Source organism: Pseudophryne corroboree, chromosome 7 (assembly GCF_028390025.1).
Source record: "Pseudophryne corroboree isolate aPseCor3 chromosome 7, aPseCor3.hap2, whole genome shotgun sequence".
Lineage (NCBI taxonomy): Eukaryota > Metazoa > Chordata > Amphibia > Anura > Myobatrachidae > Pseudophryne > Pseudophryne corroboree.
In genome coordinates this window covers 515,467,452-515,493,403 of record NC_086450.1, presented here as the reverse complement: position 1 = coordinate 515,493,403, position 25,952 = coordinate 515,467,452, and the positions used below count along the sequence as shown (strand labels likewise).

At 53.6% G+C, this 25,952-nt stretch overlaps 1 protein-coding gene across 2 annotated transcripts in view; it reads left to right on the top strand.

Moving 5' to 3' along the window:
• RNF40 (ring finger protein 40) overlaps positions 1-25,952 on the top strand; it is a 271,003-nt gene that overhangs the window by 109,922 nt on the left and 135,129 nt on the right. The window contains exons 4-12 of one of the 2 annotated variants that reach the window (XM_063935490.1): positions 4,137-4,293; positions 8,146-8,370; positions 14,533-14,651; positions 14,783-14,929; positions 15,015-15,089; positions 15,170-15,289; positions 22,048-22,227; positions 22,307-22,442; positions 22,523-22,635. In XM_063935490.1, coding sequence (XP_063791560.1) covers positions 4,137-4,293; positions 8,146-8,370; positions 14,533-14,651; positions 14,783-14,929; positions 15,015-15,089; positions 15,170-15,289; positions 22,048-22,227; positions 22,307-22,442; positions 22,523-22,635 — 1,272 coding nt within the window. Of the gene's footprint in view, positions 1-4,136; positions 4,294-8,145; positions 8,371-14,532; positions 14,652-14,782; positions 14,930-15,014; positions 15,090-15,169; positions 15,290-22,047; positions 22,228-22,306; positions 22,443-22,522; positions 22,645-25,952 lie in introns of both variants that reach the window. The other variant, XM_063935489.1, reaches the window with a different exon arrangement.

Below are 25,952 nucleotides of genomic sequence, written 5' to 3'. Positions count from 1 at the left end.
TGAGATGGGAGAACAGGCCGGTAGTATGTGTATATGAGATGGGGGAACAGGCTGGTAGTGTGTGTGTATATGGGATGTGGGAACAGGCCGGTAGTGTGTGTGTATATGAGATGGGAGAACAGGCTGGTAGTGTGTGTGTGTATATGAGATGGGGGAACAGGCCGGTAGTGTGTGTATATGAGATGGGAGAACAGGCCGGTAGTGTGTGTATATGAGATGGGGGAACAGGCTGGTAGTGTGTGTGTATATGGGATGTGGGAACAGGCCGGTAGTGTATGTGTATATGAGATGAGGGAACAGGCTGGTAGTGTGTGTGTATATGAGATGGGGAACAGGCCGGTAGTGTGTGTGTATATGAGATGGGAGAACAGGCTGGTAGTGTGTGTGTGTATATGAGATGGGGGAACAGGCCGGTAGTGTGTGTATATGAGATGGGGGAACAGGCCGGTAGTGTGTGTATATGAGATGGGGGAACAGGCCGGTAGTGTGTGTGTATATGAGATGGGGGAACAGGCCGGTAGAGTGTGTGTGTATATGAGATGGGGGAACAGGCTGGTAGTGTGTGTATATGAGATGGGATGACAGGCCGGTAGTGTGTGTTTATGAGATGGGGGAACATGCCTGTAGTGTGTGTGTATATGAGATGGGGGAACAGGCCTGTAGTGTGTGTGTATATGAGATGGGGAACAGGCCTGTAGTGTGTGTGTATATGAGATGGGGAACAGGCTGGTAGTGTGTGGTATATGAGATGGGAGAACAGGCTGGTAGTGTGTGTGTGTATATGAGATGGGGGAACAGGCCGGTAGTGTGTGTATATGAGATGGGGAACAGGCTGGTAGTGTGTGTGTATATGGGATGGGGGAACAGGCTGGTAGTATGTGTGTATATGGGATGTGGGAACAGGCCGGTAGTGTATGTGTATATGAGATGAGGGAACAGGCTGGTAGTGTGTGTGTATATGAGATGGGGAACAGGCCGGTAGTGTGTGTGTATATGAGATGGGAGAACAGGCTGGTAGTGTGTGTGTGTATATGAGATGGGGGAACAGGCCGGTAGTGTGTGTATATGAGATGGGGGAACAGGCCGGTAGTGTGTGTGTATATGAGATGGGGGAACAGGCCGGTAGAGTGTGTGTGTATATGAGATGGGGGAACAGGCTGGTAGTGTGTGTATATGAGATGGGATGACAGGCCGGTAGTGTGTGTTTATGAGATGGGGGAACAGGCCTGTAGTGTGTGTGTATATGAGATCTCACACACTACACACACTACCGGGGGAACAGGCTGGTAGTGTGTGTGTATATGGGATGTGGGAACAGGCCGGTAGTGTATGTGTATATGAGATGAGGGAACAGGCTGGTAGTGTGTGTGTATATGAGATGGGGAACAGGCCGGTAGTGTGTGTGTATATGAGATGGGAGAACAGGCTGGTAGTGTGTGTGTGTATATGAGATGGGGGAACAGGCCGGTAGTGTGTGTATATGAGATGGGGGAACAGGCCGGTAGTGTGTGTGTATATAAGATGGGGGAACAGGCCGGTAGAGTGTGTGTGTATATGAGATGGGGGAACAGGCTGGTAGTGTGTGTATATGAGATGGGATGACAGGCCGGTAGTGTGTGTTTATGAGATGGGGGAACAGGCCTGTAGTGTGTGTGTATATGAGATGGGGGAACAGGCCTGTAGTGTGTGTGTATATGAGATGGGGAACAGGCCTGTAGTGTGTGTGTATATGAGATGGGGAACAGGCTGGTAGTGTGTGTATATGAGATGGGGGAACAGGCTGGTAGTGTGTGTGTATATGGGATGGGGGAACAGGCCGGTAGTATGTGTGTATATGAGATGGGGGAACAGGCCGGTAGTGTATGTGTATATGAGATGGAAGTACAGGCCGGTAGTGTGTGTGTATATGAGATGGGGAACAGGCTGGTAGTGTGTGTGTATGAGATGGGGAACAGGCCGGTAGTGTGTGTGTATATGAGATGGGAGAACAGGCTGGTAGTGTGTGTGTGTGTATATGAGATGGGGAACAGGCCGGTAGTGTGTGTGTATATGAGATGGGGAACAGGCTGGTAGTGTGTGTATATGAGATGGGAGAACAGGCCGGTAGTGTGTGTGTATATGAGATGGGGGAACAGGCTGGTAGTGTGTGTGTATATGGGATGTGGGAACAGGCCGGTAGTGTATGTGTATATGAGATGAGGGAACAGGCTGGTAGTGTGTGTGTATATGAGATGGGGAACAGGCCGGTAGTGTGTGTGTATATGAGATGGGAGAACAGGCTGGTAGTGTGTGTGTGTATATGAGATGGGGGAACAGGCCGGTAGTGTGTGTATATGAGATGGGGTGAACAGGCCGGATGGGGTGAACAGGCCGGTAGTGTGTGTATATGAGATGGGGAACAGGCTGGTAGTGTGTGTGTATATGAGATGGGAGAACAGGCCGGTAGTATGTGTATATGAGATGGGGGAACAGGCTGGTAGTGTGTGTGTATATGGGATGTGGGAACAGGCCGGTAGTGTGTGTGTATATGAAATGAGGGAACAGGCCGGTAGTGTGTGTATATGAGATGGGGAACAGGCTGGTAGTGTGTGTATATGAAATGAGGGAACAGGCCGGTAGTGTGTGTATATGAGATGGGGAACAGGCTGGTAGTGTGTGTGTATATGGGATGTGGGAACAGGCCGGTAGTGTATGTGTATATGAGATGAGGGAACAGGCTGGTAGTGTGTGTGTATATGAGATGGGGAACAGGCCGGTAGTGTGTGTGTATATGAGATGGGAGAACAGGCTGGTAGTGTGTGTGTGTATATGAGATGGGGGAACAGGCCGGTAGTGTGTGTATATGAGATGGGGTGAACAGGCCGGATGGGGTGAACAGGCCGGTAGTGTGTGTATATGAGATGGGGAACAGGCTGGTAGTGTGTGTGTATATGAGATGGGAGAACAGGCCGGTAGTATGTGTATATGAGATGGGGGAACAGGCTGGTAGTGTGTGTATATGGGATGTGGGAACAGGCCGGTAGTGTGTGTGTATATGAAATGAGGGAACAGGCCGGTAGTGTGTGTATATGAGATGGGGAACAGGCTGGTAGTGTGTGTGTATATGAGATGGGGAACAGGCCGGTAGTGTGTGTGTATATGAGATGGGGGAACAGGCCGGTAGAGTGTGTGTGTATATGAGATGGGGGAACAGGCTGGTAGTGTGTGTATATGAGATGGGATGACAGGCCGGTAGTGTGTGTTTATGAGATGGGGGAACAGGCCTGTAGTGTGTGTGTATATGAGATGGGGGGAACAGGCCTGTAGTGTGTGTGTATATGAGATGGGGAACAGGCCTGTAGTGTGTGTGTATATGAGATGGGGAACAGGCTGGTAGTGTGTGTATATGAGATGGGGGAACAGGCCGGTAGTGTGTGTGTATATGAGATGAGGGAACAGGCCGGTAGTGTGTGTGTATATGAGATGGGGGAACAGGCCTGTAGTGTGTGTGTATATGAGATGGGGGAACAGGCCTGTAGTGTGTGTGTATATGAGATGAGGGAACAGGCCGGTAGTGTGTGTGTATATGAGATGAGGGAACAGGCCGGTAGTGTGTGTGTATATGAGATGAGGGAACAGGCCGGTAGTGTGTGTGTATATGAGATGAGGGAACAGGCCGGTAGTGTGTGTATACGAGATGGAGAACAGGCCGGTAGTGTGTGTATATGAGATGGGGGAACAGGCTGGTAGTGTGTGTGTATATGGGATGTGGGAACAGGCCGGTAGTGTGTGTGTATATGAGATGAGGGAATAGGCCGGTAGTGTGTGTGTATATGAGATGGGAGAACAGGCCGGTAGTGTGTGTATATGAGATGGGGGAACAGGCCGGTAGTGTGTGTGTATATGAGATGGGGAACAGGCCGGTAGTGTGTGAGTATATGAGATGGAGAACAGGCCGGTAGTGTGTGTATATGGGATGTGGGAACAGGCTGGTAGTGTGTGTGTGTAAGGTGGGGGAGCAGGCCAGTAGTGTGTGTGTAAGGTGGGGGAGCAGGCCGGTAGTGTGTGTGTGTGTGTGTAAGGTGGGGTGAGCAGGCCGGTAGTGTGTCTGTACAGCCACTTCCTTAGTAACGCATTGTGTCATGTCCTCCTACCAGCTGGATGAGAATGTGCAGGTGCTGTTGAAGCGTTATGATCAGGAGGCAGGTTTCCAGAGCTGTGTACCTGATGGCCCTCCAGAAGCGAAGGAGAGTTCCGTGGAGTCAGAGGCTGGAGTGAAGGGGCTGCCACCCTCAGAGGGGTCCGATGTGAAAGGTAACACAGTGCCATATCTCCAATTTGTCCTGATGGAAATGTTATGTATCATTGGCTTAGAGTGGCATTGCGGCATAATGGCAGAGGAGGGGAGAGCCAAGATGGCTTCCTCACCTGGTATCCCCATGGGTGGGATGGGCACTACATGGAGCTGATGATCCAGTGTAACCTCTAGCGTGCCTCACCTGGTATCCCCATGGGTGGGATGGGCAGTACATGGAGCTGATGATCCAGTGTGTAACCCCTAGTGCGCCTCACCTGGTATCCCCATGGGTGGGATGGACAGTACATGGAGCTGATGATCCAGTGTAACCTCTAGCGTGCCTCACCTAGTATCCCCATGGGTGGGATGGGCAGTACATGGAGCTGATGATCCAGTGTAACCTCTAGCACGCCTCACCTGGTATCCCCATGGGTGGGATGGGCAGTACATGGAGCTGATGATCCAGTGTAACCTCCAGCGTGCCTCACCTAGTATCCCCATGGGTGGGATGGGTACTACGTGGAGCTGATGATCCAGTCTAACCTCTAGCACGCCTCACCTGGTATCCCCATGGGTGGGATGGGCACTACATGGAGCTGATGATCCAGTGTAACCCCTAGCGTGCCTCACCTGGTATCCCCATGGGTGGGATGGGCAGTACATGGAGCCGATGATCCAGTGTAACCTCTAGCGTGCCTCACCTGGTATCCCCATGGGTGGGATGGGCAGTACATGGAGCTGATGATCCAGTGTAACCTCTAGCATGCCTCACCTGGTATCCCCATGGGTGGGATAGGCAGTACATGCAGCTGATGATCCAGTGTAACCTCTAGCATGCCTCACCTGGTATCCCCATGGGTGGGATGGGCACTACATGGAGCTGATGATCCAGTGTAACCTCTAGCGTGCCTCACCTGGTATCCCCATGGGTGGGATGGGCAGTACATGGAGCTGATGATCCAGTGTAACCTCTAGCATGCCTCACCTGGTATCCCCATGGGTGGGATGGGCAGTACATGGAGCTGATGATCCAGTGTAACCTCTAGCGTGCCTCACCTGTTATCCCCATGGATGGGATGGGCACTACTTGGAGCTGATGATCCAGTGTAACCTCTAGCACGCCTCACCTGGTATCCCCATGGGTGGGATGGGCACTACTTGTAGCTGATGATCCAGTGTAACCTCTAGCACGCCTCACCTGGTATCCCCATTGGTGGGATGGGCACTACATGGAGCTGATGATCCAGTGTAACCTCTAGCACGCCTCACCTGGTATCCCCATGGGTGGGATGGACAGTACATGGAGCTGATGATCCAGTGTAACCTCTAGTGCGCCTCACCTGGTATCCGCATGGGTGGGATGGACAGTACATGGAGCTGATGATCCAGTGTAACCTCTGTAGTGCGCCTCACCTGGTATCCCCATGGGTGGGATGGGCAGTACATGGAGCTGATGATCCAGTGTAACCTCTAGCGTGCCTCACCTGGTATCCCCATGGGTGGGATGGACAGTACATGGAGCTGATGATCCAGTGTAACCTCTAGCGCGCCTCACCTGGTATCCCCATGGGTGGGATGGGCAGTACATGGAGCTTATTATCCAGTGTAACCTCTAGCGTGCCTCACCTAGTATCCCCATGAGTGGGATGGGCACTACATGGAGCTGATGATCCAGTGTAACCTTTAGCAAGCCTCACCTGGTATCCCCATGGGTGGGATGGGCACTACATGGAGCTGATGATCCAGTGTAACCTCTAGCGTGCCTCACCTGGTATCCCCATGGGTGGGATGGGCACTACATGGAGCTGATGATCTAGTGTAACCTCTAGCGTGCCTCACCTGGTATCCCCATGGGTGGGATGGGCAGTACATGGAGCTGATGATCCAGTGTAACCTCTGTAGTGCGCCTCACCTGGTATCCCCATGGGTGGGGTGGGCACTACATGGAGCTGATGATCCAGTGTAACCTCTAGCGTGCCTCACCTGGTATCCCCATGGGTGGGATGGACAGTACATGGAGCTGATGATCCAGTCTAACCTCTAGCGCGCCTCACCTGGTATCCCCATGGGTGGGATGGGCACTACTTGGAGCTGATGATCCAGTGTAACCTCTAGCACGCCTCACCTGTTATCCCCATGGGTGGGATGGGCACTACTTGGAGCTGATGATCCAGTGTAACCTCTAGCACGCCTCACCTGGTATCCCCATGGGTGGGATGGGCAGTACATGGAGCTGATGATCCAGTGTAACCTCTAGTGTGCCTCACCTGGTATCCCCATTGGTGGGATGGGCAGTACATGGAGCTGATGATCCAGTGTAACCTCTAGCGTGCCTCACCTGGTATCCCCATGGGTGGGATGGGCACTACTTGGAGCTGATGATCCAGTGTAACCTCTAGCACGCCTCACCTGGTATCCCCATGGGTGGTATGGGCAGTACATGGAGCTGATGATCCAGTGTAACCTCTAGCGTGCCTCACCTGGTATCCCCATGGGTGGGATGGGCAGTACATGGAGCTGATGATCCAGTGTAACCTCTAGCGTGCCTCACCTGGTATCCCCATGGATGGGATGGGCACTACTTGGAGCTGATGATCCAGTGTAACCTCTAGCACGCCTCACCTGGTATCCCCATGGGTGGGATGGGCACTACTTGGAGCTGATGATCCAGTGTAACCTCTAGCACGCCTCACCTGGTATCCCCATGGGTGGGATGGGCACTACTTGGAGCTGATGATCCAGTGTAACCTCTAGCACGCCTCACCTGGTATCCCCATGGGTGGGATGGGCAGTACATGGAGCTGATGATCCAGTGTAACCTCTAGCACGCCTCACCTGGTATCCCCATGGGTGGGATGGGCAGTACATGGAGCTGATGATCCAGTGTAACCTCTAGCACGCCTCACCTGGTATCCCCATGGGTGGGATGGGCACTACATGGAGCTGATGATCCAGTGTAACCTCTGTAGTGCGCCTCACCTGGTATCCGCATGGGTGGGATGGGCACTACTTGGAGCTGATGATCCAGTGTAACCTCTAGCACGCCTCACCTGGTATCCCCATGGGTGGTATGGGCAGTACATGGAGCTCATGATCCAGTGTAACCTCTGTAGTGCGCCTCACCTGGTATCCCCATGGGTGGGATGGGCACTACATGGAGCTGATGATCCAGTGTAACCTCTAGCGTGCCTCACCTGGTATCCCCATGGGTGGGATGGACAGTACATGGAGCTGATGATCCAGTGTAACCTCTAGCGCGCCTCACCTGGTATCCCCATGGGTGGGATGGGCACTACTTGGAGCTGATGATCCAGTGTAACCTCTAGCACGCCTCACCTGTTATCCCCATGGGTTGGATGGGCACTACTTGGAGCTGATGATCCAGTGTAACCTCTAGCACGCCTCACCTGGTATCCCCATGGGTGGGATGGGCAGTACATGGAGCTGATGATCCAGTGTAACCTCTGTAGTGCGCCTCACCTGGTATCCCCATGGGTGAGATGGGCAGTACATGGAGCTAATGATCCAGTGTAACCTCTAGTGCTCCTCACCTGGTATCCCCATGGGTGGGATGGGCACTACGTGGAGCTGATGATCTAGTGTAACCTCTAGTGCTCCTCACCTGGTACCTTTGTGGATAGGAAGAATTTTCCTTGGAGCTGATGACACGAATGGCTGTCTCATCTCTGTATTATCTTCCTGGGTTCTGTATTCTCTGTAGGCTTGAGGATCTGTATTATGGTATCTGTAAAGCACTATATAAAAAAATGATTATTATGATATTCTGTGTGTGCGGCGCAGTGCGAGCAGTGTCCTCTGGGGGCGCTATTCCAGTGCAGGCATTCATATGATGCCTCCTTTTTCTGCAGACTCCCCTGAGCCTCCCTTGGCTCCACCCCCTGCTGTTTCCAGCGTTCTCCCAGAATCCTCGCTGAACTTCTTGGCCACGTTGGCATGCAGTACCACGGAGGAGATCGAGCTGCAGCTGCAGGAGCGCATGGAATTTAGTAAGCGAGCCGTGTCCTGTGTGGTGGAAACCTCCAATAAGCTTCACCGCAGAATGCAGGAACTGTGCGAGCGCATCCAGAGTGCCGGTAAGTGGCGGTGCCTCCTGTCATCTCCCAGGCTTTCCTCACTCCTCTAGCATGGCTCCACCTGCCATTTATACCCAGTATACTGTCATCACATGACCTGCCTTCTGCGTGTACCTCTCATGGCATCAGCCTTATGTCTGGCCTCTGTACAGTGCTCCGTCAGTAGTCTGTGATCTCCTCCTTCTTCCTTCTCTGCTGTCACTCCCCCATCCATCCCTGCTGTGCCTGATCACCCCTCCCATCCGTCCCCGCTGTTCCTGGTCACCCCTCCCCCTTCCATCTTCGCTGTGCCTGATCACCCCTCCCCCTTCCATCTTCGCTGTGCCTGATCACCCCTCCCCCTTCCATCTTCGCTGTGCCTGATCACCCCTCCCCCTTCCATCTTCGCTGTGCCTGATCACCCCTCCCCCTTCCATCCCCGCTGTGCCTGATTCCCTTCTCCCATCCATTCATGCTGTGCCTGATCACCCCTCCCATCCGTCCCTGCTGTTCCTGGTCACCCTTCCATCTTCGCTGTGCCTGATCACCCGTCCCATCCATCCCCGCTGTGCCTGATCACCTCTCCCATCCATCCCCGCTGTGCCTGATCACCTCTCCCATCCATCTCTGCTGTGCCTGATTCCCTCCTCCCATCCATCTCTGCTGTGCCTGATTCCCTCCTCCCATCCACCCCTGCTCTGCCTGATCACCCCTCCCATCCATCACTGCTGTGCCTGATTCCCTCCTCCAATGCATCTCCGCTGTGCCTGATTCCCTCCTCCAGTCCATCTCCGTTGTGCCTGATTCCCTCCTCCAATCCATCTCCGCTGTGCATGATTCCCTCCTCCCATCCATCTCCGCTGTGCATGATTCCCTCCTCCCATCCATCCCCGCTGTGCCTGATTCCCTCCTCCCATCCATCCCTGCTGTGCCTGATTCCCTCCTCCCACCCATCCCCGCTGTGCCTGATTCCCTCCTCCCACCCATCCCCGCTGTGCCTGATTCCCTCCTCCCACCCATCCCCGCTGTGCCTGATTCCCTCCTCCCATCCATCTCTGCTGTGCCTGATTCCCTCCTCCCATCCATCCCCGCTGTGCCTGATTCCCTCCTCCCATCCATCTCTGCTGTGCCTGTTTCCCTCCTCCCATCCATCCCTGCTGTGCCCGATTCCCTCCTCCCATCCATCCCTACTGTGCCTGATTCCCTCCTCCCATCCATCCCTACTGTGCTTGATTCCCTCCTCTCATCCATCCCTACTGTGCCTGATTCCCTCCTCCCATCCATCCCTACTGTGCCTGATTCCCTCCTCCCATCCATCCATGCTGTGCCTGATTCCCTCCTCCCATCCATCCCTGCTGTGCCTGATTCCCTCCTCCCATCCATCCCTACTGTGCCTGATTCCCTCCTCCCATCCATCCCTGCTGTGCCTGATTCCCTCCTCCCATCCATCCCTGCTGTGCCTGAATCCCTCCTCCCATCCATCCCTACTGTGCCTGATTCCCTCCTCCCATCCATCCCTGCTGTGCCTGATTCCCTCCTCCCATCCATCCCTACTGTGCCTGATTCCCTCCTCCCATCCATCCCTGCTGTGCCTGATTCCCTCCTCCCATCCATCCCTGCTGTGCCTGATTCCCTCCTCCCATCCATCCCCGCTGTGCCTGATTCCCTCCTCCCATCCATCCCTGCTGTGCTTGATTCCCTCCTCCCATCCATCCCTGCTGTGCTTGATTCCCTCCTCCCATCCATCCCTGCTGTGCATGATTCCCTCCTCCCATCCATCCCTGCTGTGCCTGATTCCCTCCTCCCATCCATCCCTGCTGTGCATGATTCCCTCCTCCCATCCATCCCTGCTGTGCCTGATTCCCTCCTCCCATCCATCCCTGCTGTGCATGATTCCCTCCTCCCATCCATCTCTGCTGTGCCTGATTCCCTCCTCCCATCCATCCCCGCTGTGCCTGATTCCCTCTTCCCATCAATCCCCGCTGTGCCTGATTCCCTCCTCCCATCCATCCCTACTGTGCCTGATTCCCTCCTCCCATCCATCTCTGCTGTGCCTGATTCCCTGCTCCCATCCATCTCTGCTGTGCCTGATTCCCTCCTCCCATCCATCCCTGCTGTGCCTGATTCCCTCCTCCCACCCATCCCTGCTGTGCCTGATTCCCTCCTCCCACCCATCCCTGCTGTGCCTGATTCCCTCCTCCCACCCATCCCTGCTGTGCCTGATTCCCTCCTCCCACCCATCCCTGCTGTGCCTGATTCCCTCCTCCCACCCATCCCCGCTGTGCCTGATTCCCTCCTCCCATCCATCTCTGCTGTGCCTGATTCCCTCCTCCCATCCATCCCTGTTGTGCCTGATTCCCTCCTCTCACCCATCCCTGCTGTGCCTGATTCCCTCCTCCCACCCATCCCCGCTGTGCCTGATTCCCTCCTCCCATCCATCCCTGCTGTGCCTGATTCCCTCCTCCCACCCATCCCCGCTGTGCATGATTCCCTCCTCCCATCCATCCCCGCTGTGCCTGATTCCCTCCTCCCATCCATCCCCGCTGTGCCTGATTCCCTCCTCCCATCCATCCCTGCTGTGCCTGATTCCCTCCTCCCATCCATCCCTGCTGTGCATGCTTCCCTCCTCCCATCCATCTCTGCTGTGCCTGATTCCCTCCTCCCATCCATCCCCGCTGTGCCTGATTCCCCCTTCCCATCAATCCCCGCTGTGCCTGATTCCCTCCTCCCATCCATCCCTACTGTGCCTGATTCCCTCCTCCCATCCATCTCTGCTGTGCCTGATTCCCTGCTCCCATCCATCCCTGCTGTGCCTAATTCCCTCCTCCCATCCATCCCTGCTGTGCCTGATTCCCTCCTCCCACCCATCCCTGCTGTGCCTGATTCCCTCCTCCCACCCATCCCTGCTGTGCCTGATTCCCTCCTCCCACCCATCCCCGCTGTGCCTGATTCCCTCCTCCCACCCATCCCCGCTGTGCCTGATTCCCTCCTTCCATCCATCTCTGCTGTGCCTGATTCCCTCCTCCCATCCATCCCTGCTGTGCCTGATTCCCTCCTCCCACCCATCCCTGCTGTGCCTGATTCCCTCCTCCCATCCATCCCTGCTGTGCCCGATTCCCTCCTCCCATCCATCCCTGCTGTGCCTGATTCCCTCCTCCCACCCATCCATGCTGTGCCTGATTCCCTCCTCCCACCCATCCCCGCTGTGCCTGATTCCCTCCTCCCATCCATCTCTGCTGTGCCTGATCACCCCTCTCCCTTCCATCTCTGCTGTGCCTGATCACCCCTCCCCCTTCCATCTCTGCTGTGCCTGATTCCCTCCTCCCAACCATCTCCGCTGTGCCTGATTCCCTCCTCCCATCCATCTCCGCTGTGCCTGATTCCCTCCTCCCATCCATCCCCGCTGTGCCTGATTCCCTCCTCCATCTCTGCTGTTCCTGATTCCCTCCTCCAATCCATCTCCGCTGTGCTTGATTCCCTCCTCCCATCCATCCCCGCTGTGCCTGATTCCCTCCTCCCATCCATCCCTGCTGTGCCTGATTCCCTCCTCCCATCCATCACCGCTGTGCCTGATTCCCTCCTCCCATCCATCCCCGCTGTGCCTGATTCCCTCCTCCCATCCATCACCGCTGTGCCTGATTCCCTCCTTCCATCCATCTCTGCTGTGCCTGATTCCCTCCTACCCCTTCCATCTCTGCTGTGCCTGATTCCCTCCTACCCCTTCCATCTCTGCTGTGCCTGATTCCCTCCTACCCCTTCCATCTCTGCTGTGCCTGATTCCCTCCTACCCCTTCCATCTCTGCTGTGCCTGATTCCCTCCTACCCCTTCCATCTCCGCTGTGCCTGATTCCCTCCTCCCATCCATCCCCGCTGTGCCTGATTCCCTCCTCCATCTCTGCTGTTCCTGATTCCCTCCTCCAATCCATCTCCGCTGTGCTTGATTCCCTCCTCCCATCCATCCCCGCTGTGCCTGATTCCCTCCTCCCATCCATCTCTGCTGTGCCTGATTCCCTCCTACCCCTTCCATCTCTGCTGTGCCTGATTCCCTCCTACCCCTTCCATCTCCGCTGTGCCTGATTCCCTCCTCCCATCCATCCCCGCTGTGCCTGATTCCCTCCTCCATCTCTGCTGTTCCTGATTCCCTCCTCCAATCCATCTCCGCTGTGCTTGATTCCCTCCTCCCATCCATCCCCGCTGTGCCTGATTCCCTCCTCCCATCCATCCCTGCTGTGCCTGATTCCCTCCTCCCATCCATCACCGCTGTGCCTGATTCCCTCCTCCCATCCATCCCCGCTGTGCCTGATTCCCTCCTCCCATCCATCACCGCTGTGCCTGATTCCCTCCTTCCATCCATCTCTGCTGTGCCTGATTCCCTCCTACCCCTTCCATCTCTGCTGTGCCTGATTCCCTCCTACCCCTTCCATCTCTGCTGTGCCTGATTCCCTCCTACCCCTTCCATCTCTGCTGTGCCTGATTCCCTCCTACCCCTTCCATCTCTGCTCTGCCTGATTCCCTCCTCCCATCCATCCCCGCTGTGCCTGATTCCCTCCTCCCATCCATCCCCGCTGTGCTGATTCCCTCCTCCCATCCATCCCCGCTGTGCCTGATTCCCTCCTCCCATCCATCTCTGCTGTGCCTGATTCCCTCCTCCCATCCATCTCTGCTGTGCCTAATCACCCCTCCTATCCATCTCTGCTGTGCCTGATTCCATCCTCCCATCCATCCCCGCTGTGCCTGATCACCCCTCCCCCTTCCATCTCTGCTGTGCCTGATTCCCTCCTCCCATCCATCCCCGCTGTGCCTGATTCCCTCCTCCCATCCATCACCGCTGTGCCTGATTCCCTCCTTCCATCCATCTCTGCTGTGCCTGATTCCCTCCTACCCCTTCCATCTCTGCTGTGCCTGATTCCCTCCTACCCCTTCCATCTCTGCTGTGCCTGATTCCCTCCTACCCCTTCCATCTCTGCTGTGCCTGATTCCCTCCTACCCCTTCCATCTCTGCTCTGCCTGATTCCCTCCTCCCATCCATCCCCGCTGTGCCTGATTCCCTCCTCCCATCCATCCCCGCTGTGCTGATTCCCTCCTCCCATCCATCCCCGCTGTGCCTGATTCCCTCCTCCCATCCATCTCTGCTGTGCCTGATTCCCTCCTCCCATCCATCTCTGCTGTGCCTAATCACCCCTCCTATCCATCTCTGCTGTGCCTGATTCCATCCTCCCATCCATCCCCGCTGTGCCTGATCACCCCTCCCCCTTCCATCTCTGCTGTGCCTGATTCCCTCCTCCCATCCATCTCTGCTTGTGACTGACCCCCCACCTCCCCCTTCCATCACTGCTGTGACCCCCCCCACCCTCTTTTCAATATCCATGGTGACTTATTACCCCCCTCCTATCCACCTCCATTGTGACTGCTCTCCTCCGTCCCCCTCCTCTGCGACTGCTCTCCTCCGTCCCCCCTTCCCTCTCCTCCGTCCCCCCTTCCCTCTCCTCTGTCCCCCCTTCCCTCTCCCCTGCGGCTGCTCTCCTCTGTCCCCCCTTCCCTCTCCCTGTGATTGCTCTTCTCCTTCCCCCACGTCTGCGACTTCTCTCCTCTGCCCCCACCCCCCACCCCTTCCCCCTCGTCTGCGACTGCTCTTCTCGGTCCCCCCTTCCCCCTCGTCAGCGACTGCTCTTCTCGGTCCCCCCTTCCCCCTCATCTGCGACTGCTCTTCTCGGTCCCCCCTTCCCCCTCATCTGCGACTGCTCTTCTCGGTCCCCCCTTCCCCCTCATCTGCGACTGCTCTTCTCGGTCCCCCCTTCCCCCTCATCTGCGACTGCTCAGCTCCGTCCCTCCTTCCCCCTCGTCTGCGACTGCTCAACTCCGTCCCTTCCCCCTCGTCTGTGACTGCTCTCCTCCCTCCCCCCTTCCTCCTCGACTGCGACTGCTCTCCTCGGTCCTCCCTTTCCCCTCGTCTGCGACTGCTCTCCTCCCTCCCCCATTCCCCCTCGTCTGCGACTGCTCTCCTCCCTCCCCCCTTCCTCCTCGTCTGCGACTGCTCTCCTCGGTCCTCCCTTCCCCCTCATTTGCGACTGCTCTCCTCGGTCCCCCCTTCCCCCTCGTCTGCGACTGCTCTCCTCCGTCCCCCCTTCCCCCTCCGCTGTGACAGCTCTCCACGTCCCCTTCTCACCTTTTTCCTTCCTGCAGACTTTGACCAGTTGGACGAAACACTTCGGTCTCTGAATAAAGACCTGATCAGTGAGAACAACAGGCTCCAGGACTTGTCTACTGTGCTACAGGAGAAACACCATCGCATCTCCTTACAGGTGAGTGACCCAGGTACAACATGACGGAGATAGGATACATGCGGGTCTAGCGGTGTCTCATGGATGATGGGGTTATTACTGACGCTTCTCACTACCATGTCACAATACTGTCACTTGTCTTATGTCCCCAGCACCACGAGCTGCAAGACAGAGTCATCTCCTCTGAGACCAAGGTGTCGGAGATGGAGCGCAGCATTGAGGATCTGCAGTGGGACATCGAGAAACTGCGCAAACACGAGCAGAAGCTGAATCGCCACCTGGCGGAGGCCTTGGAGCAGGTAGAGATGGCTGTCCGGACGCTCCTCTCACTCTGCACATATATATATACAGTGTATGTATACTCACACGCTGCCTCTTCTGTAGCTGAATTCAGGATATCACATTTCCGGAAGTTCTGGAAGTTTCCAGGGAGGACAGACCACGCTGACTGTGCAGAAGGTAATATAGAGCGGAGCTGCTCTGGACTCTATCAGGCCCCGGCCAGTGGAAGTCACTCTGTCGCTTTTCACCCTGTACAGTTTGAGATGCTGAATGCGGAGCTGGAGCAGAACCAAGAACTGGCCAATAACCGCATGTGTGAGCTGGAGAAGCTGCAGAACGAGCTGCAGGCCGCTGTGCGGCTCAAGGAGAAATTAAAGGTACTTCCTAGCTAGATTGGACACCCCTCCCCCCTCCTGAGGCGAGACACCCCTCCCCGTGCCTGAGGCGAGACACCCCTCCCCGTGCCTGAGGCGAGACACCCGCCTGTGCTTACTCTTTCATCCCAGTTGAGGGACACTGCAGACTGTGGGATTATAGGAGCTAGGGTTTTCCTTTATTTCTAGCCTTAGTTTCTCTAACGTCCTAGTGGATGCTGGGGACTCCGTCAGGACCATGGGGAATAGCGGCTCCGCAGGAGACAGGGCACAAAAGCAAGCTTTTAGGATCACATGGTGTGTACTGGCTCCTCCCCCTATGACCCTCCTCCAAGCCTCAGTTAGGTTTTTGTGCCCGGCCGAGAAGGGTGCAATCTAGGTGGCTCTCTTAAAGAGTTGCTTAGAAAAAGTTTTTAGGTTCTTTATTTTCAGTGAGTCCTGCTGGCAACAGGCTCACTGCATCGAGGGACTTAGGGGAGAGATTTTCAACTCACCTGCGTGCAGGATGGATTGGATTCTTAGGCTACTGGACATAGCTCCAGAGGGAGTCGGAACACAGGGCTCGCCCTGGGGTTCGTCCCGGAGCCGCGCCGCCGACCCCCCTTGCAGATGCTGAAGATGAAGAGGTCCGGAACCAGGCGGCAGAAGACTCTCAGTCTTCATCAGGTAGCGCACAGCACTGCAGCTGTGCGCCATTGTTGTCAGCACACTTCACACAGCGGTCACGGAGGGTGCAGGGCGCTGGGGGGGGGGCGCCCTGGGCAGCAATGTATAATACCTGTATGGCGAAAAATACATCACATATAGCCCTTGAGGCTATATGGATGTATTTAACCCCTGCCAGATATCTAAAACTCCGGAGAAGAAGCCCGCCGAAAAGGGGGCGGGGCCTATTCTCCTCAGCACACAGCGCCATTTTCCCTCACAGAAAGGCTGGTGGGAAGGCTCCCATGATCTCCCCTGCACTGCACTACAGAAACAGGGTTAAAACAGAGAGGGGGGGCACTGATTTGGCGATATGTATATATATTAAAATGCTATAAAAGGAACACTTATATAAAGGTTGTCCCTGGATAATTATAGCGTTTTGGTGTGTGCTGGCAAACTCTCCCTCTGTCTCCCCAAAGGGCTAGTGGGTCCTGTCCTCTATCAGAGCATTCCCTATGTGTGTGCTGTATGTCGGTACGTGTGTGTCGACATGTATGAGGAAAATATTGGTGAGGAGGCGGAGCAAATTGCCTGTAATGGTGATGTCACTCTCTAGGGAGTCGACACCGGAATGGATGGCTTATTTATGGAAATTACGTGACAATGTCAACACGCTGCAAGCCGGTTGACGACATGAGAGGGCCGGCGAACAAATTAGTATCTGTCCAGGCGTCTCAAACACCGTCAGGGGCTGTAAAATGCCCATTTACCTCAGTCGGTCGACACAGACCCAGACACGGACACTGATTTCAGTGTCGACGGTGAAGAAACAAACGTATTTTCTTTTAGGGCCACACGTTAAGGGCAATGAAGGAGGTGTTACATATTTCTGATACTCCAAGTACCACAAAAAAGGGTATTATGTGTGAGGTGAAAAAACTACCTGTAGTTTTTCCTGAATCAGATAAATTAAATGAAGTGTGTGATGATGCGTGGGTTTCCCCCGATAGAAAATTATTGGCAGTATACCCTTGCCCGCCAGAAGTTAAGGCGCGGTGGCAAACACCCCTCAGGGTGGATAAGGCGCTCACACGCTTATCAGAACAAGTGGCGGTACCATCTACGGATAGGGCCGTACTTAAGGAGCCAGCTGATAGGAGGCTGAAAAATATCCTAAAAAGTATACACACACATGCTGGTGTTATACTGCGACCAGCGATCGCCTCAGCCTGGATGTGCAGAGCTGGGGTGGCTTGGTCGGATTCCCTGACTAAAAATATTGATACCTTTGACAGGGACAGTATTTTATTGACTATAGAGCATTTAAAGGATGCATTTCTATATATGCGAGATGCGCAGAGGGATATTTGCACTCTGGCATCAAGAGTAAATGCGATGTCCATATCTGCAAGAAGATGTTTATGGACACGACAGTGGTCAGGTGATGCAGATTCCAAACGGCACAAAGAGGTATTGCCGTATAAAGGGGAGGAGTTATTTGGGGTCGGTCCATGGGACCTGGTGGCCAGGGCAACTGCTGGAAAATCCACCGTTTTTTACCCTAAGTCACATCTCTGCAGAAAAAGACACCGTCTTTTCAGCCTCAGTCCTTTCGTCCCTATAAGAGTCATATCTGCCCAGGGATAGAGGAAAGGGAAGAAGACTGCAGCAGGCAGCCCATTCCCAGGAACAGAAGCCCTTCACCGCTTCTACCAAGTTCTCAGCATGACGCTGGGACCGTACAGGACCCCTGGATCCTACAAGTAGTATCCAAGGGGTACAGATTGGAATGTCGAGAGGTTTCCCCCCTCGCAGGTTCCTGTAGTCTGCTGTACCAATGTCTCCCTCCGACAGGGAGGCAGTATTGAAAACAATTCACAAGCTGTATTCCCAGCAGGTGATAATAAAATTACCCCTCCGACAACAAGGAAAGGGGTATTACTCCACACTATATGGTGGTACTGAAGGCTAGGTGAGACCTATTCTAAATCTGAAAAATTTGAACACTTGCAAGGGTTCAAATCCAGATGGAGTCACTCAGAGCAGTGATAGCAAAGAACAAGGGGACTATATGGTGTCCCGGGACATCAGGGATGCTTACCTCCATGTCCCAAAAATTTGCCTTTTCTCACCAAGGGTACCTCAGGTTCGTGGTACAGAACTGTCACTATCAGTTTCAAGACGATGCCGTTGGATTGTCCAAGGCACCCCGGGTCCTTACCAAGGTAATGACCGAAAGGAGGATTCGTCTTCAAAGAAAATGGACGACCTCCTGATAAGAACAAGGTCCAGAGAACAGTTGGAGGTCGGAGTAGCACTATCTCAAGTAGTTCTACGACAGCACGGGTGGATTCTAAATATTCCAAAACCGCAGTTGTTCCGACGACACGTCTGCTGGTCCTAGGGATGATTCTGGACACAGTCAAGGAAAAGGTGTTTCTCCCAGAGGAGAAAGCCAGGGAGTTATCCGAGCTAATCGGGATCCTCCTAAAACCAGGAAAAGTGTCAGTGCATCATTGCACAAGAGTCCTGGTAAAAATGGTGGCTTATTACGAAGCGCTTCCATTCGGCAGATTTCACGCAAGAACTCTTCAGTGGGATCTGCTGGACAAATGGTCCGGATCGCATCTTCAGATGCATCAGCGGATAACCCTATATCCAAGGACAAGGGTGTCTCTCCTGTGGTGATTACAGAGTGCTCATCTTCTAGAGGGCCGCAGATTCGGCATTCAGGATTGGATGCTCGTGACCACGGAGGCCAGCCTGAGAGGCTGGGGAGCAGTCACACAAGGAGTGTGATCAAGTCTGGAGAATTCTCTCCACATAATTATACTGGAGCTAAGAGCAAATTTATAATGCTCTAAGCTTAGCAAGACCTCTGCTTCAAGGTCAGCCGGTATTGATCCAGTGGGATAACATCACGGCAGTCGCCCACGTAAACAGAAAGGGCGGCACAAGAAGCAGGAGGGCAGTGGCAAAACTGCAAGGATTTTTCGCTAGGCGGAAAATCATGTGATAGCACTGTCAGCACGACCTCCACCCGGGAGAGTGGGAACTTCATCGGGAAGTTTTCCGCATGATTGTGAACCGTTGGGAAAGACCAAAGGTGGACATGATGGCGTCCCGCCCGAACAAAAAAATGGGACAGGTATTGCGCCAGGTCACGAGACCTTCAGGCGATAGCTGTGGACGTCCTGGTAACACCGTGGGTGTAACAGTCGGTGTATGTGTTCCCTCCTCTGCTTCTCATAACCAAGGTATTGAGAATTATAAGACATAGAGGAGTAAGAACTATACTCGTGGCTCCGGATTGGCCAAGAGGGACTTGGTAACCGGAACTTCAAGAGATGCTCACAGAGGACTAATGGAGCTAAGAAGGGATTTGCTTTCAGCAAGTACCATGTCTGTTCCAAGAGGAACCGTGGCATCGGCCTTTAAGAAAGGACCTGCTCCAGCAGGGACCTTGTCTGTTCCAAGACTTACCGCGACTGCGTTTGACGGCATGGCGGTTTGAACGCCGGATCCTAAGGGAAAAGGCATTCCGGAAGAGGTCATACCTACCCTGGTCAAAGCCAGGAAGGAGGTGACCGCACAACGTTATCACCACATGTGGTAAAAAATATGTTGCGTGGGTGAGGCCAGGAAGGCCCCACGAAAAAATTTCAACTAGGTCGATTTCTGCACTTCCTGCAAACAGGAGTGTCTATGAGCCTCAAATTGGGGTCCATTAAGGTTCAAGTTTCGGCCCTATAGATTTTCTTCCAGAAAGAATTGGCTTCAGTTCCTGAAGTCCAGACGTTTGTCAAGGGAGTATTGCATATACAGCCCTTGTGTGCCTCCAGTGGCACCGTGGGATCTCAACGTAGTGTTGGGATTCCTCAAATCATATTGGTTTGAACCACTCATCTGTGGATTTGAAATATCTCACATGGAAAGTGACCATGCTGTTGGCCCTGGCCTCGGCCAGGCGATTGTCAAAATTGGCGGCTTTGTCTTACAAAAGCCCATATTTGATTTTCCATTCGGACAGGGCAGAACTGCGGACTCGTCCCCAGTTTCTTCCTAAGGTGGTGTCAGCGTTTCACCTGAAACAACCTATTGTGGTGCCTGCGGCTACTAGGGACTTGGAGGACTCCAAGTTGCTAGACGTTGTCAGGGCCCTGAAAATATATATAGATATATATAATTCCAGGACGGCTGGAGTCAGAAAGTCTGACTTGCTGTTTATATTGTAGGCACCCAAAAAGCTGGGTGCTCCTGCTTCTAAGCAGACTATTGCTCGTTGGATTTGTAGTACAATTCAGCTTGCACATTCTGTGGCAGGCCTGCCACAGCCAAAATCTGTAAATGCCCATTCCACAAGGAAGGTGGGCTCATCTTGGGCGGCTGCCCGAGGGGTCTCGGCTTTACAACTTTGCCGAGCAGCTACTTGGTCAGGGGCAAACACGTTTGCAAAATTCTACAAATTTGATACCCTGGCTGAGGAGGACCTGGAGTTCTCTCATTCGGTGCTGCAGAGTCATCCGCACTCTCCCGCCCGTTTGGGAGCTTTGGTATAATCCCCATGGTCCTGACGGAGTCCCCAGCATCCACTAGGACGTTAGAGAAAATAAGATTTTACTTACCGATAAATCTATTTCTCATAGTCCGTAGTGGATGCTGGGGACTCCGTCAGGACCATGGGGAATAGCGGCTCCGCAGGAGACAGGGCACAAAAGCAAGCTTTTAGGATCACATGGTGTGTACTGGCTCCTCCCCCTATGACCCTCCTCCAAGCCTCAGTTAGGTACTGTGCCCGGACGAGCGTACACAATAAGGAAGGATCTTGAATCCCGGGTAAGACTCATACCAGCCACACCAATCACACCGTACAACTTGTGATTTGAACCCAGTTAACAGTATGATAACAATGAAGTAGCCTCTAAAAAAGATGTCTCACAACAATAATAACCCGATTTTTTTGTAACAATAACTATGTACAAGTAATGCAGACAATCCGCACTTGGGATGGGCGCCCAGCATCCACTACGGACTATGAGAAATAGATTTATCGGTAAGTAAAATCTTATTTTTTCTCTCTAGCCTAGGGTGCCTGAATCCAATTATGGGATCAGGCTGTGGGGGAGCGGGTGTTTTCTGTCTGCCCTGCTGCCACCCACTAGCTGCTCCAGGAGATGGTCGCCAGGCACTTACAGGTACTAGGAACCCTAATCACTCACTCCTGAGGCGCCTGTATTACAGGCCGTGCCGGCACCACACCTGGGAGATGTAGTTTGTATTACATGGCCACCACGGCCTACAGCAGTAGTGATGGGCAGCCAAACAGCAAACTTCCTATGTCTACATAGTAACTCTGTACTAGCTCCTCTTTCTATGCTTGTCTACATAGTGGTGTCACGGACATAAGTGGTCTCCTTGTTCTCCAGGAGATCATATTCCCAATTTATGTCCTTCTGATCCTATTAGTCCTTTTATGCCGCTCTCTGCCAGGATGGGGCTTTCTTCAAGTAGTCTTCTGCTCACTGGATCACTTCAGCTATTACATAGGCTTCTGTCTCTATGGGTCAGCTGGTGCCTTATCCTATCCGTGGGCTTTTTCCTCAGGTGTGAATGACTCTTAGACGGTTGCCTTGGTTGAGCTGCTGTGCCAGGTGGTTCCTTGGTCCTCCATGTAGCCTTCCTCCACCATTTTCCGGGTTCCACGCTTAGTGGCCACAGTCATAACTTTTGGGCGTCAGGTCTTGGGCATGACATAGTCTGCAGAGTGCCCCAGATCGGACACTCATTGTAAAATCTTTTCCCAATACTCCATCCGGGAGACACTGCGTTCCCTCCCTGGTTGTTTCTTGTTGGTTGTGTTGTTGCATGATGTGGTCTCTTCCATTCCACCTTTGTCAGCTAAGTAAATTGGTTGCTGCGATAGGTGCGAGGACTTATATGTGGTGGTGGGAGGGGTGGGGGGTGCAGGGAGGCTTGGGTGCAGCTCCATAACTCTTAACTAATAATTCCTACCTCTCAGCCTGCTTCTAAACCCACAGTTTGCAGCGTCCCCCAGATGGGCTCAGAGTAATTGATGTTACAGTGATTAATAAAATCCTCTTGTCTGTCCGTAGCTGGACCTGAGAACTCTCCCCGAGGAGGCCGTCAGAGGCACACAGGACTTCCGCTGCCTACAGTCTCAGTTTTCTCTCCTGTACAACGAGTCTCTACAGGTGAAAACGCAACTGGACGAGGCTCGGGCTCTTCTCCTCAACACCAAGAACAGTCACCTGAGGCAGATTGAGCGCATGGAGGTACACCTTATACCGGGGTATTCCAGGGCCCTGTCATTGTCCATACCATGGGAACTCATGTGGGCTTTTCTCTACTCAGAGTGAGGAGTTGTCTGTCCAGAAGAAACTGCGGACCGAGGTGATTCAGCTGGAGGATACTCTGGCCCAGGTCCGCAAGGAGTATGAGATGCTGAGGATCGAGTTTGAACAGAATCTGGCTGCCAATGAACAAGCCGGTACATTGAGGCATAGTCTGGCTGTGGAGGGAAAATGACGGGGCAGGTGACAGGACTATCGCATTGCTTCTGTCTTTTAGGTCCTATTAATCGTGAGATGCGTCATTTAATTGGGAGTCTTCAAAACCACAACCACCAGCTGAAGGGAGATGTTCAGCGATATAAGCGCAAGGTTCGAGATGCTCAAGGAGAGGTGAGCAAGGTGAGGAAGAAACCCTCCTGTCCCAGGATGGGCTTCCTCTGCCAGCAATAATATCAGTCCATACCGTGGTCACTGGGGATGCTGGGCCATTAGCCTCACCCTGACTGTGAGAGTCAGCTGCGTATCAGCTATAGGAGAGCATCACTGCCACCCATAAAATCAGTAACACCACCTGGAGGTCAGAGGAGCTAGAGGTTACACCACCTGAGAGACAGGGGAGGTAGAGATGACACCACCTGAGAGACAGGGAAGGTAGAGATGACACCACCCGAGGGACAAAGGAGATAGAGGTGACACTACCTGAGAGACAGGGGAGGTAGAGATGACACTACCTGAGAGACAGAAGATAGAGATGACACCACCTGAGAGACAGGGGAGGTAGAGATGACACTACCTGAGAGACAGAAGGTAGAGATGACACCACCTGAGGGACAGAGGAGATAGAGGTGACACTACCTGAGAGACAGGGGAGGTAAAGATGACACTACCTGAGAGACAGGGGAGGTAGAGATGACAGTGTCTGAGGGACAGAGGAGGTAGAGATGACACCGCCTGAGGGACAGAGGAGGTAGAGATGACACCGCCTGAGGGTCAGAGGAGCTAGAGGTGACACCGCCTGAGGGACAGGGGAGGTAGAGATGACACTACCTGAGAGACAGGGGAGGTAGAGATGACACTACCTGAGAGACAGGGGAGGTAGAGATGACACTACCTGAGAGACAGGGGAGGTAGAGATGACACTACCTGAGGGACAGAGGAGGTAGAGATAACACCACCGAGGGACAGAGGAGGTAGAGATAACACCACCTAAGGGACAGAGTAGGTAGAGATGATACTACGTGAGAGACAGAGGAGGTACAGATGACACTACCTGAGGGTCAGGGAAGGTAGAGATGACACCACCTAATGGACAGAGGAGATAGAGGTGACACTACCTGAGAGACAGGGGAGGTAAAGATGACACTACCTGAGAGACAGGGGAGGTAGAGATGACACTACCTGAGAGACAGGGGAGGTAGAGATGACACTACTTGAGAGACAGGGAAGGTAGAGATGACACTATCTCAGAGACAGCGGAGGTAGAGATTACACCACCTGAGGGACAGAGGAGGTAGAGTTGACACCACCTGAGGGACAGAGGAGGTAGAGATAACACCACCTGAGGGACAGAGGAGGTAGAGATAACACCACCTGAGGGACAGAGGAGGTAGAGGTGACACTACCTGAGGGACAGGGGAGGTAGAGATGACACTACCTGAGGGACAGGGAAATAGAGATGACACCACCTGAGGGACAGGGGAGGTAGAGATGACACTACCTGAGGGACAGGGGAGGTAGAGATGACACTACCTGAGGGACAGGGGAGGTAGAGATGACACTACGTGAGGGACAGAGAAAATAGAGATGACACCACCTGAGGGACAGAGGAGGTAGAGTTGACACTACGTGATGGACAGAGGAGGTAGAGATAACAATACGTGAGGGACAGCGGAAATAGAGATGACACCACCTGAGGGACAGAGGAGGTAGAGATGACACCACCTGAGGGACAGAAGAGATAGAGGTGACACTACCTGAAAAGAGATGACACCACCTGAGTGACAGAGGAGGTAGAGATGACACTACCTGAGGAACAGAGGAGGTAGAGATGACACCACCTGATGGACAGGGAAGGTAGAGATGACACCACCTGAGAGACAGAGGAGGTAGAGATGACACTACGTGAGGGACAGAGGAAAAAGAGATGACACCACCTGAGTGACAGAGAAGGTAGAGATGACACTACGTGAGGGACAGAGGAAAAAGAGATGGCACCACCTGAGGGACAGAGGAGGTAGAGATGACACAGCCTGAGGGACAGGGGAGGTAGAGTTGACACTACCTGAGGGATAGAGGGGGTAGAGATGACACCACCTGATGGACAGGGAAGGTAGAGATGACACCACCTGAGAGACAGAGGAGGTAGAGATGACACTACGTGAGGGACAGAGGAAAAAGAGATGACACCACCTGAGGGACAGAGAAGGTAGAGTTGACACTACGTGATGGACAGAGGAGGTAGAGATAACAATACGTGAGGGACAGCGGAAATAGAGATGACACCACCTGAGGGACAGAGGAGGTAGAGATGACACCACCTGAGGGACAGAAGAGATAGAGGTGACACTACCTGAAAAGAGATGACACCACTTGAGTGACAGAGGAGGTAGAGATGACACTACGTGAGGGACAGAGGAAAAAGAGATGACACCACCTGAGGGACAGAGGAGGTAGAGATGAGACTACGTGAGGGACAGAGGAAATAGAGATGACACTACCTGAGGGACAGGGGAGGTAGAGTTGACACTACCTGAGGGATAGAGGGGGTAGAGATGACACCACCTGATGGACAGGGAAGGTAGAGATGACACCACCTGAGAGACAGAGGAGGTAGAGATGACACTACGTGAGGGACAGAGAAAATAGAGATGACACCACCTGAGGGACAGAGGAGGTAGAGTTGACACTACGTGATGGACAGAGGAGGTAGAGATAACAATACGTGAGGGACAGCGAAAATAGAGATGACACCACCTGAGGGACAGAGGAGGTAGAGATGACACCACCTGAGGGACAGGGAAGGTAGAGATGACCCCACCTGAGGGACAGGGGAGGTAGAGATGACACTACGTGAGGGACAGAGGAAATAGAGATGACCCCACCTGAGGGACACTGGAGATAGAGATGACACCACCTGAGGGACAGAGGAGGTAGAGATGACACCACCTGAGTGACAGAGGAGGTAGAGATGACACTACATGAGGGACAGAGGAAATAGAGATGACACCGACTGAGGGACAGAGGAAATAGAGATGACACCACCTGAGGGACAGAGGACGTAGAGATGACGCTACCTGAGAAGAGATGACACCACCTGAGAAGAGATGACACCACCTGAGGGACAGGGGAGGTAGAGATTACACCACCTGAGGGACAGAGGAGAAAGAGGTGACACTACCTGAGAGACAGTGGAGGTAGAGATGACACTACCTGAGAGACAGGGGAGGTAGAGATGACACTACCTTAGAGACGGGAGGTAGAGATGACACTTCCTTAGAGATAGGGGAGGTAGAGGTGACACTACCTGAGGGACAGGGGAGGTAGAGGTGACACCACCTGAGTGACAGCGGCGGTAGAGATATCACCATCTGAAGGACAGAGGAGATAGAGATGATACTACCTGAGAAGAGATGAAACCACCTGAGGGACAGGGGAGGTAGAGATGACACTACCTGAGGGACAGGGGAGGTAGAGATGACACTACCTGA